Here is a 13,487-nt window from a genome sequence, read left to right as displayed (position 1 = left end):
GCAGACACAACATTTTTGTTTGTATGTGGTGCTGAGGATTGAACCTGGGCCGCAGGCATGCCAGGCAAGCGTGCTACCGCTTGAGCCACATCCCCAACCTATTCAATAGTTTTTTAAAAAATATATATATATTTTTAGTTGTAGTTGAACACAATACATTTATTTTTATGTGGTGTTGAGGAACAAACCCAGGGCCTCACAGGTGCTAGGCAAGCACTCTACCCACCATCTATTCAGTAGTTTTTTGTCTCTGTTTATTGGATAGTTTACTATTGCGATGTCTTCAAGTTCACTAATCTTTCATAGTATCTTATGTTCTTTGACAAACTCTAGAAGCCACATATATTTTTCTTGTCCCTACTGTGTTCATTCTGTCTTCTAATTATATGAAATACAGATACAATAATTTTTAATGTCTTTGTTTACTAATTTTACTGTTGGTGTTCATTTCTGAATTGGTTTTATGTTTTTACTTTTTTAGAGAGAGAGAGAGAATTTTTTTTAACATTTATTTTTTAGTTTTTGGCGGACACAACATCTTTGTTTGTATGTGGTGCTAAGGATTGAACCCGGGCCGCACACATGCCAGGCGAGCTCGCTACCACTTGAGCCACATCCCCAGCCCCCTGAATTGGTTTTAATTGACAGTAATTGACTAATCTCTTTTGTATGGTGATTTTTCTTTTTCTTTTTTAAATATTTTTTTTTTTAGTTGTTGATAGACCTTTATTTTCATTTATATGTGGTGCTGAGAATTAAACCCAGTGCCTCACACATGCCAGGCAAGTGTGCTACAGCTGAGCCCCAGCCCCTGTATGGTAATTTTTCTACTTCTTTCATCCCTGGTCATAATTTATTGGAAGTGCTGGATATTTTTGAATTCTTATAAATATCCTTGAGCTTTCTTCTGGACACAGTTGAGTTACTTATAAACAGTTTCTTATTCGAAAGGAAAAGAGAATGAGTCTAGGACTAATTTTCCCTAATACCAAAGCAATACCCTTCTTGACTATCTGATTTCTCAACAATTAGAAGATTTTTGCAGTCTGCCTAATGGGCTTACAGGCTGTTTGTGGCCTCATGTGAATTCCTAAGTAAATACTTATACTTTTGAGTAGTTATTTTCCCATTCTCACATGAGGTACACATCAGTACTCAGATGAACATTTAAGGAGTATCCCACTGCACATCTTTGAGGCCTTCCTGCCTTTGGGCTGATTTTTCATTTTTAGTACTCTGTTCTGGGAACTGTAGCTGCCTTGGCTAGAGTCCTGCTGAATTTTCAGCTTTGTTCTCATCTCAGGGAGACAGATTGCTGGGCTCTGCCTCGCTCCACCTTACTTGGCCATGGCCTAAAAAATCTAGGTAGTAAGATAGGGCAATTGTAAGATCGGTTTTTTTTTTTTTTTTTTTTGGGGGGGGGGGCGGGAGGTTATTGTTTGCCCTCTCTCAGGATTTAGTTTTCTGTTCTGCCTAATGTCCAGTGTTTGAAATGTCCATTGTTTTGGGCCTGGAGGGTAGTTCAATGGTAGATTTTTTTATACTATTCTGTAGCTGTTTTTTTTTTAGTTAAATCATGTATTTTAGATATATTTTCATATGAATATATATAAAGCTATCTAATTCTGTTAATTGATGCATAATACTACCCTATTGTATAATTTTGTTATAATTTACTTGCCCTCTATTGATTGACATTTAAGTTCTTTCTAGTTTCAGGTATTTTAGTCAGTGAGTGCTGAAACAAAATCTCTGAACTTTCCTTTATGCACACTGAAATTTCCAGGATAAATTCTTAGAAGAAGAATTCTTGAGTTAATAGAATATATGCATTTTAGGTTTCAGTATACAATGCCATGTTTTCTTCCAAAGAAATTTACATGCCCGTGTTTATAAGAATGATTATTTCCCTTTATACTTGCGATGTTGCAGTTCTTGATTTTAAATTCTAATCGAGGTTTAACCTGCATCTTTATGATTGTTGGCTCTTTTATTAATATATTCTTTCTGAAGAATTTTTGTTGTCATTCTTTACACTCCCTCCCACTGTTTCTCCCAAGTTTGTCTTTTATTGATTATAAAAGCACTTTGTGTATTAAGAATATTATTCTTTTTCATATGCAGTACAAATATTTTCCCCCACAATTTTCTGGGGGGGGGGTGGATTTTTTTTTTTTTTTTTTTGCTTTGGAGAAGTTAAATTTTTTTTCATGATTTAGTGCTAATTATTTTTTAGTTATGCAAAATATTCATGCATATTTTAGAATAAAAGTGAAAGTTTTCTATCAGGTCTACTCTATTTTCCAAGGTAACCAATATTAGTAAACTTTATAGGAATGTGTCCAGACTATTTTTTTTAAACACAAAATATATATAATCTGGCATCTATAAATACAGGTTTTTTTGTTAATTTAGATCAATATTATTTTGCATGTTTTCCTTTTTTTTTCAATAGAGAGCTTCCTGAGTTAGTTCATGTAGAAATAACTTGTTCCTCTTAACACCTAATTGGTATTACTTAATTGTCTAACACTAAGTAACAGTTGTCCAGCTGCTATATAACAAAACACTATAGACTGGGTAACTTATAAACAAAAGAAATTTATTGCTCACAGGTCAGGAATTTCAAGATTGGGGACTCAACACATTTAATATCTGAAAGGCTTGCTGTCTGCTTTATAGTAGTACCATCTTGCTGTCTTTACTTGGTGAAAGTGATGAACAAGCTCCCTGCTGCCTCTTTTATAAGGGCATTCATCCTATTCATGAGGATTGAGTTCTCTTGACCAAAGACCTCATCTCTCAAAGCCCAACTTTTAATACTGTTTAAGGTTTCAGCATGGGGATATTAAAATATTTGCACCATAGCAGTAGTGTTTATATGTGGATTATTAGCCTTTATCTTATTAATATTTAGATTTTTTCTGTTTTTGCTGTTAGAAACAGTGTTGCAATAGACATTTATAAATCATGGTTCATATTTGTTGTTATTTCTAAGACATTTAAAAAGTAACAAGGTCTTGTAGGATCAAGATTATGCTTATTTTAATTATTGATAAGACACTGAATAATCATTCCCTTGTCAGTCCATACTCATCTTACTAAAGATGTGAGTGCTCCCTCCCTCCCTTCCTCCTCTCTCTCTCTCTCTCTCTCTCTCTCTCTCTCTCTCTCTCTCTCTCTCTCTCTCTTTCTTTCTTCTGAAGATTGAATAAGGGATGATCTACCACTGATCTCCATCCTCAGTTCTCTTTTATTTTTTGAGACAACATGTCCCTAAATACTCTAGGCCAGCCTTGGTCTTCTGACTCTCCTGCCTCAATGTTTCCAGTAGCTGGAATTAGAGGCATGTGACATGCCTGGCAGGATGAGTTCTTCCTTCTCCTCTGTCTTGTCAACATTTGATGGAGTCTGTCTTTTAAATTTTTTATAATCCAGAGTTAAAGTGAATTGTTTTATTTAGTTTTATCATACTTAGTACTGAAGTGAAGGATCTTTTCATATGCTGTTTGGAGGCTTTATCCATTTTTGCATTGGAATTTTTGTATTTGCATATAAAGTTTTTTTCTGGGAAAAAACCCCACATTTTTCTGTACTTTCACACTGAATACTTCTGCCAAGTGTGTTTTTTCCCCCCACACTGACCGTACCTGTTTAATCCTAGAATTTAATTAAATTCTGACCACTATTTATCTAGAATTAGCATTACCTCTCACAAGTGACAGGCTTACTTCTAGAAAACTACCCCCCATTTAAGATGTCACTTGCAAGTCTGACCTCCTGTAATTTGGAGGCTTTATCCATTTTTGCATTGGAATTTTTGTATTTGCATATAAAGTTTTTTTCTGGGAAAAAACCCCACATTTTTCTGTACTTTCACACTGAATATTTCTGCCAAGTGTGTTTTTTCCCCCCACACTGACCGTACCTGTTTGATCCTAGAATTTAATTAAATTCTGACCACTATTTATCTAGAATTAGCATTACCTCTCTCAAGTGACAGGCTTACTTCTAGAAAACTACCCCCCATTTAAGATGCCACTTGCAAGTCTGACCTCCTGTAATTTGACAGATGCACTATAAATCCCAGGTTCTAATGAATACCTCCTCTGCTTTGATAATTTGCTAGAATGACTTACAGAACTTGAGAGAACATTTTAAATTTACCTTTTTATTATTAAAGATGTTGTGTAGGGTGCAGATGACAGCCAAATGAGGAGGAGGTATGTAGGGCAAGTTCAGAAGCAGAACCCTCTGTCTCTATTGAGTAAGGGTGGCATCCCTCCCTGCATGAGTTTGTGTTTATTCACTAACATGAAAGTTCATAAAGTCTCCTTGTTCAAAAGATTTTATAGAGCTTAATCCTTACTTCCCACCTTCCCTGAGGGTAAGGAGAAAGTGTTAACCCGGTATTCAAGTACAAATGCTAACCCTTAATCTGTTGACTGGCCCCATCCTGAGGTTTAGGGCCTTCCCCTCAGTTACCTCATTAGCATAATCACCAGTAAGATTCATGAGGCTTCTTATGAATAACAGAAGACTCATATTACTTTGGATACACCAAGTTTTAAGGAGTTCTGTGCAGGGAACCAGGGACGAAGACCACGTACGTTTTATTATCCTATATATCTTATGAATATTAACATTTTATATTAGTATTATTTTAAGGGTGTATGGCCTATTTGTGAAGTTGTAAAGAGTATATAAGTGTGACATGAATGGTACAGAATGTTGGTGATTACTCAAAAACGCTTTATAGAAGGTGTGGGCCCTTAAGCTGAATGTTTTAGGAATGACCAAGCTTATGTATTTTCTTATTTTGGTTTTAAGTTTCATGAAAGTAGTCCCAACATATCAGATGGCTACTTAATCTCCTATTGATTGTTTAAAACAAATCTGAGAGAAAAGCATCTTTATCTTATGCTGTTATCTTTTCCATTCTGATTTAGGACCTTACTAAAAAAAATTCGTGACTTGATGTTAAAAATGGCCACATATACAATCCCAAGTGCTTGTTGACTGCAGAAGCTCCTGTCAATCAAGATTAAATAGCTATAAAATTGAAAATTAAGAATATAATGTCATGTTTACCATGCTATTTTGCAATGATGTTAATTATCTGTGGTTTATTTTACTATAGAACATGGGCCTGGAATTGATATATTTACACCTGGTAAACCTGGAGAATATGACTTGGAAGGTGGCATATGGGAAGATGAAGATGCTCGGAATTTTTATGAGAATCTCATTGATTTGAAAGCTTTTGTTCCAGCCATCTTGTTTAAAGACAATGAAAAAAGTTGTCAGAACAAAGAATCTAGCAAAGATGATTCCAAAGGTAAATTCTAGAGGACAAAAACTAAGTGCTGCAAAAAATCAGCTTTAAAAAAAATAAAAGTTGTAATATGAACATTATATTAGGTTTTTTTTTTTTTTGGTGGTGGTGCTAGGGGTTGAACCCAGGGCATTGTGCATGTGAGGCAAGCACGCTACCAACTGAGCTATATCTCCAACTTTGTAATATGAACATTATATTAAATGAATGACAGAATAATGTGGAGTAGAGCATTAAAAGATGATAATTAATACACTTTCCCCAGAGTCAATACATTTAAATTAGCATGTATTAATTTGAAAGTGTTTGTTTTTAATATCTTAAGAGTGATTTCTTATGAGATCTTGGTAAGACTCCAACTTTCCCACTCAGATTGTTGGGGAAAGTGTAAGCACTAAAGAGCATTAATTTAAAATTATTAACTTTGTCTCATGGTGCTGCATCATTTGTCTGAATTCTACTATTCCTCCCCACCATGCTATACTTTACTTCCTTATGTATGCCAACTTATTTTCCTTGGATAAATAATAAATATCTTGAGAGCAAGGATCACATTTTAAGCTTTTTTTCTGAATGTTTAGTAGCTTAGTGTGATTCCAAATATATAGTCAAAAATCAGTAAATGCCTTTTTGATTGTAAGACATCAAGAAACATTGGGGAGTAAATATATTTGAAAAGATGAATGAAAGAGAAAATAGTAGTCTATTTTCATTTAGAAATAGCATGATCCAATGACATTTGCAGGTAAATGGATAGAACTGGAAAATATTATGTTAAGTGAAATAAGCCAATCCCAAAAAACCAAAGGCCGAATGTTTTCTCTGATAAGTGGATGCTGATCCATAGTGGGGGGTGAGTAGGGAAAAATGAAGGAACTTTGGATTGTGCAGAGGGAAAGAACTGTGGGGATGGGAAGGACAGTAGAATGAGACACTATTACCCTATGTATACATATGATTACACTACTGGTGTGATTCTGCACCATGAGAAGTTGTGCTCCAGTTGAATGTGTCAAAATGCATTCAACTGTCATATATTAGAACAAATTAAAAAATTAAAAAAAGAAACAGCATAATCCATACTAAGTTAGAGCTCTCATTCTCCTAAATATGTTATGGCATCAGGTATCAATAAGACATTTCTGCTTTTAATGCAGAAATTAGGTGATTAGTGGACATAATAGAGAAAGCTGAGAAATATGTTTTAGCGTAAGTTCTTTTTTAAAAGATATTTTTAGTTGTAGATGGACATAATACCTTAATTTATTTTTAAAAATTTATTTTTTATTCTAATTTGTTATATTTGACAGCAGAATGCATTACAATTCATATTACACATACAGAGCACAATTTTTCATATCTTTGATTGTATACAAAGTATATTCACACCATTCGTGTCTTCATACATGTACTTTGGATATTGATGTCCATTTCTTTCCACTGTCTTTCCTACCTCCATGCCCCCTCCCTTTTCTCTCACCCATTTGCCCTATCTAGAATTCATCTAATTTTCCCATGCCCCCCAACCCATTATGAATCAACATCCTTATATCAGAGAAAACATTTGGCATTTGTTTTTGGGGGGATTTGCTAACTTCACTTAGCATTATATTCTCCAACTCCATCCATTTACCTGCAAAAACCATGATTTTATTTTCTCTCTCTTTTTTTTTTTTTTTTTTTTTTTGGTGGTGCTGGGAATTGAACCCAGGACTTTGTGCATGCAAGGCAAGCACTTTACCAACTGAACTACATCCCCATCCCCGATTTTATTCTCTTTTAATGCTGAATAATATTCCATTGTGACACTACCATTCTATTCTATTTATTTATTTATTTATATGTGGTATGGGGGATTGAACCCAGTTCCTTATACATACTAGGCAAGCACTCTACCCCTGGCCCCTAAGCATAAATTCTTTGAATTCAGATTTTTTTTTTTTGTAATTTTTACTTAGGAAAAAAAATTTAAACACAAAAGAAAAGGTAGTAGAGTGAATTTGAATTTACCCATCATCCAAATTCAACATTTATGAACATTTTGCAAGTCTTGTTGCACTAAGATTTTAGCTATTTTACTTTGATATATCCCATGTTTGGATTTCCTCTAACTCCTGACCTCTAAGTTAAAAGGATCTTTTTCTTATTTTAAAAAATATTTATTTTTTAGTTATAGGTGGCATACTGTTTTTATTTTATTTTGTGTGGTGCTGAGGATCGAACCCAGTGCCTCCTACATGTAGGTAAGCGCTCTACTTCCTGAGCCACAGCCCCAGTCCAAAAAGGATGTTTTTCTAATTAATCTTTCTGTATCTACTGTCTTTTCTAATTTATTTTGTATTGCTGCCAAGCCAGTTTTTTTTTTTTTTAAAGAGAGAGGAGAGAGAGAGAGAGAGAGAATTTTAATATTTATTTTTTAGTTTTCGGCAGACATAACATCTTTGTTTGTATGTGGTGCTGAGGATCGAACCCAGGCCGCACGCATGCCAGGCGAGCATGCTACTGCTTGAGCAACATCCCCAGCCCCGAAGTCAGTTTTTTAAAAAAAAATTTATTTTTAAATTGTAGTTGGAGACAATACCTTTATTTTATTTTATTATGTGGTGTTGAGTATTGAACCCAGGGGCTCGCATGTGCTAGGCGAGTGCTCTGCAGCTGAGCCACAACCCCAGCCCTCCCAAGTCAGTTTTTGTATCAAATCACATTTAAATATTATATCTTGGTCATTACCCTGCAAAGGTGTATTGTGTAAAGGAGAAAGTTTGAACTTCTTTATTTGGCATTTGAGACCTTTTTTTAATCAGCTTGATTTCCCCTCATCTTTAGCACAGATCCTCATGTTGTAGTTGCCCATCCATCAGTCCATCTCTTTACTTTTATTCTGTATGCTGTTTATTCATTAAAGTTACGGTCATTGTTCTCAATAAGCATAATGTATTTTACACCTTTGTTTTTGTGGTGCTGGGGATTGAATTCAGGGCCTTATCCTTGGTAGGTGCATATTCTACCACAGAGCTACATCCTTTGCACTACACATATGTATTTTATAAAATCAACACATATATACATAATACATATACACATAATGAATGCGCCAAATATATGTGTAGTTTCTAAGACAAGTGGTGCAGATTTTGTTGATCCTTATCTTTTTTGCAAGCTCTCTATGTGCAAGCACTCTTTTTTGCAAGATTCTGTGTGACATTTAGTTCAGATATACTTGTTCTTTTTTTTTTTTCCTTTTAATTTTTATTTTCTGTAGTGGCAGGAATCAAAACTCACACAAATGCTCTACCAACTGAGAAGCCCCTTGTTCTTTGTTTTTAGAGTTAAAAGAGCCTAAGGATAATAAAGAGGTATCAAGTCCTGAAGACTTGGAACTTGAGTTAGAGAATCTAGAAATTAATGATGACACCTTGGAATTAGAGGGTGGAGATGAAGCTGAAGATCTTACAAAGAAACTTCTTGATGAACAAGGTAAAGGACTACTTCATGAATAATTCCCTATTTTTTTGTTGTATTCAGGCTATCACTTTTAGAATTAGTTTTAGGACAAATACTACCCAATATTATGTGACTATAAGCTTTATCATTTAAATTATACGTATCTTAAGATATTTCTGACAACATGCTAGCATTGTCCTGGTATTTTAATTCTGTGATTAGCTTTAAAAACTTAAAATGAATATATTTGAAAGTTGTCTAAAATGATTAAAAAATAGAACTCCAACTAGCATATCAGTTTGTGTTAATTTTATCTTTATGATAGAGTATGTTTTATATTTAATAATAAAAATATTTATTATTCTCTAAATACTTCCTATTGAGTTTTATTACTTAGGATTCTTTATTAGAAATATACCTTTTGTCTGTTGATTTCATTATTTCCTACTGCAGATTTTCTTTACTAGTGAAAGGAGGGTAGTTATTGCTGGAGGATGCCCTATGCTTAAATCACATCAACTAATGACATTAAGGAAAAGAGAATTTCTCTCCTACTAATTGTATATTGATATCACAGAAGGACTTTGGCTAGTCCTATGTCATTCTGTGCAGCCCAGAAAAATCACAGTATGCTGTGCTTTGATTGGCAGCAGCTACCCCCATCAGAATCTCATGGAATGGGATGCTTAGCTCTTCAAAGGCAAGATTTGGGAGTGCTGTGTTGAAAACCATAGAGGATAGAATCTGGACAGATAAAAATATTAGATTTAGTATAAAGTTACATATATTTTATGAGTAAGTTTATGTTTCTTAATGCAAAAAGTTTACCTTTTTATGGATGATATCTGAACACTGGTAGTGATTTAGGATTATGATTCTAGAGATTCCCAGGGTTTCTAGAAATATTTTTAAAATTGCTTAATGTTTTCACGGTTATGAAAAGAAGTTAAGATGATCTATTTCCCAAATAACGGATAATTGAGTGCTTTTATTTTAATCTGTTTTCTGTGTAATTTTTAAACCTATTTTAAAACTAATTTTATATTAGAACAAGAGGATGAGGAAGCCAGCACTGGATCTCATCTCAAGCTCATTGTAGATGCTTTCCTCCAGCAATTACCCAACTGCGTCAACCGAGATCTGATAGACAAGGTATTCTGATTCTTGTGTAGTTTTGCTCAAGCACATAGAACTTGCAGGAATCTTCTAATTTGTAATATTTGTCTTTTAGACTATTCAAACAATAAAATGAACCATTTCTTCAGATGGAGTCTTTTATGGGAATTCAATATAAACACAGATAAAGTTGGAGCCAATCTGTAGATGTTTTGTTTGGGAGTGGAACTGGCTCCAGAATCCTGTTGGCTTCATACCTTTTGCCTTCAAATAGAGATCCTTCAGTTTGGAAAATAGTGTCTTGAGAGGCTCTTAAAGTGTGGTCTTTGGATTCCTGATGGCATACAAGCCACTTTCAGGGGCTCTATGAGGTCATAACTTCTGATAAAATACTCAAACCTGGGCTGGAGAATACAGCTCAGTTGGTAGAGTGCTTGCAAAACAGGCCCTGTGTTCAATCCTCAGCACCAAACACACATGCACACAAAAATACTCTTTTTTCCTTAAACTCTTTTTTTTGATGTTTGCAAAAATGATGGTAAAGTTTTTAGCATTTTTAGCATGAATCAAGGCATTATTACCATTGTGTTCTTTACTGCCATGCATTTGTAATTAGTGCCACTTTTCCTTATCTCTGTGATAAAGTCATAAAAATGAGTGATTTTATAATAGTTTAGTGTTTTTTCTGGAGTGGTGCTGGTGATTGAGTCCAGGATGCTCTGCCACTGAGCTATACCCAATCCTGATGTACCCTCTATCCTCCACCTTTTTCTTTTTTTTGAGATAGCATGCCACTAAATTGCTTAGGTTGGCCTTCAACTTTGGCCCTTTTCAGGCACTCAAGTAGCTTGGATTACAGGCATGTACCACCACACTTGGCACACTTCAGCATTTGAATATATATCCTTTGAATCTGACCAAGTGGCAAGGACATGTAAAGCACTTCTTTCCTTAAGGTTGTCTCAAGGAAAATTATTTATGTGATGGAGTTGTAAGCTAACTAGTTGCTTTGATCATAGAATGCTATTTTTACTTGGTAGAACTAATGGATAAAACCACGGTTATTCTAACTTAGGAATTAGCAGAAATTTTTCTAAAATGAACTCTGAGTCTATCACGTCAAGGAAAATAATGAATAGTATTTATTACCAAGATTAATTTTGACTTTTTAGTGGGGCATGGTGGCACATGCTTGTAATTCCAGCAGCTTTGGAGTATGAGGCAAGAGGATTACAAATTCAAACTCAGCCTCATGGATTTAAGGGAGACCATGTCTCAAAATTTATAGCAGGTGAATTCACAGTGGCTAAATGTGGAATCATCCTAGATGCTCATCAATAGATGAATGGATGAAGAAGCTGTGGTATATATACACAATGGAATATTACTGAACATTAAAAGAGGATAAAATTATGGCACCTCCAGGTAAATGGATGGAGTTGGAGAATATCATGCTAAGCAAAGTAATCCAATACCAAAAAACTAAAGGCTGAATATTTTATCTGATTAGTGGAAGCTGATCTATGTTTGTGGGGGCGGGGAGGGTATGGGAAGAATGGAAGAACTTTGAATTGGGCAAAGGGGAGAGTGGGGAGGGGTTATGAAGGTAGGAAAGATGGTGGAATGGGATGGACATCATTAACCTATGATGCGTCTCTACACTGTGTACAACCAGAGAATTGAAATGTTGCAATCTATTTACGTACAATGAATTAAAATGCATTCTGTTGTCATGTACAACTAAGTAGAACAAATAAAAAATAATAAAAAATACATAAAGGGCTGGGGATGTGGTTTATTCGTTCAATGCCCCTGGTACCAAAAAAAAAAAGACATTTTAACATGAATTTGAATCTTGGAAAACTTGTCTACCACCAAAAGCTTGACAGCTTTCCAGTTCTTTTCTAAAGAGACTTTATTTACAAGACTTTTCTGATGAAATTACTGTGATACTAAATAATGTAATTTTAAAATATGTATATATTTAGATGATATGCATTGGCTCAGTGAATTTAGTACTCTAAGTAGCCAGTTTATAGTGTTAAAAATCATGCTTAGGTGTTGAAGATCCACTCAAGGTATAAGGTATCCCGAAGGATTTCAACTTAATAGAACATGGCATGTTTATTAATCCTGTCTCAAATTCTACTTTGCGACTAACGCATGAGAAAATACCAGTTGTCAAGTTTGGGGATAGTATCAAAATGAAATAATTAGTTACTAAAAGGATTTTAAAATACACCTCCATTTTTTACCTACATATTGTTGAAGTTATATTTTCTTCATATATTTTTATCCAAACAACACATTATAATAGGTTGAATGCATAAACAGATAAAAGAATCCTGCTATTTGTTAGAGTGCCTGCGATTCTTCTCTCCTTAATTTTTTAAATACTTTTTTTTAGTTGTAGATGGACATAATAACTTTATTTATTTATTTATGTGGTGCTGAGGATCAAACCTAATGCCTCATGCATGCCAGGCAAGTGCTTAACCACTTAGCTACAACCCTAGCCCATTAATTTTTATTTTGATTTTTTTCTTTAAACATTAAGAGACTTTCCCCTGTTTTTAAGTAAATTAATGTTTTTCAGATTTCCCAGTTTTAATTTCTAATATGGTAAATGCTAATAGATGTCACCCACATAAGTTTTTTCCATTTCTTGAGAATTTTAAGGGTATAAAATGACTCTTGAGACCCTCAAGTGTGAAATTTTAGATGAATTTTCCCTCAAAATGTAATGTAATCTTGTATCCTTTTTGTCCTTGTAGAGAGCTACAAAAGTTAATTTTCTACTTATAGCCTTTCTTCAAATAATTTAGATATATTTTAGTAATTATTTATTTAATCAAATGAACTTTAAACTCATTCCTCATTGGCTTACTTATGAAATAATTGGGTCAAAGTAGTTTTCAAAAATTTAGTAATTATAGCATTTATTTTGGCTGTCTTAAGAGATTGTCCCCTTTTTGTTTCTTCTACAAAATATAGCAGAAACCACTTTTGGAGGGTTATGTACTAGGGAGTTGAACCTGGGGCCTTTACCACTGAGCTATATCCCCAGTCCTATTTCTTTTTCAGAGACAAATAAGTTGCTGAAGTTCTTGCTAAATTGCTGAGACTGACCTCAAACTTAAGATCCTCTTGCCTCAGCCCTAAATTCCTGGAATTTCAGGTGTTTATCACTGTACCTGACTAGAAACCACTTTCTTTTTTTTTTTTTATTAGTTGTTGATGGGCCTTGATTTATTTGTATGTGATGCTGAGAATTGGAACCCAGTGCATCACACATGCTAGGCAAGCACTCTGCCACTGAGCCACAAACCCCAGCTGACTAGAAACCACTTTTAAGCAATGAGTTATGTTTCTGAGTTTTAGAAACGACTGAATCTGTCCCCTGCTAAATTGGTATATTCATTTGCTATAAAAGAGGATGAGAGAGATACCTTGGTGCTCCTGCTGACTTCCACCACATATTTGAGCACTAGTAGAAAAATTGCAAGTGAAGAAGGATCTTATTATTAGTGTATATCAGTGACATTATTATTAAGAATCTCAGGTCATACTAATGTATCTTCTAGTTCTCACT

At 34.4% G+C, this 13,487-nt stretch overlaps 1 protein-coding gene across 5 annotated transcripts in view; it reads left to right on the top strand.

Moving 5' to 3' along the window:
- Upf2 (UPF2 regulator of nonsense mediated mRNA decay) overlaps positions 1-13,487 on the top strand; it is a 116,352-nt gene that overhangs the window by 22,353 nt on the left and 80,512 nt on the right. For all 5 annotated transcript variants that reach the window (XM_078023223.1, XM_005320276.4, XM_040276806.2 and 2 more), the window contains exons 5-7: positions 5,141-5,338; positions 8,663-8,812; positions 9,828-9,931. In XM_078023223.1, the coding sequence (XP_077879349.1) occupies positions 5,141-5,338; positions 8,663-8,812; positions 9,828-9,931 (452 nt within the window). The remainder of the gene's footprint in view (positions 1-5,140; positions 5,339-8,662; positions 8,813-9,827; positions 9,932-13,487) is intronic.

The sequence above is a fragment of the Ictidomys tridecemlineatus genome, chromosome 10, assembly GCF_052094955.1.
Source record: "Ictidomys tridecemlineatus isolate mIctTri1 chromosome 10, mIctTri1.hap1, whole genome shotgun sequence".
In the NCBI taxonomy this organism is placed as follows: Eukaryota; Metazoa; Chordata; class Mammalia; order Rodentia; family Sciuridae; genus Ictidomys; species Ictidomys tridecemlineatus.
Note: the sequence above shows the minus strand (reverse complement) of the source record. Positions and strands in the feature narration are given on the sequence as shown.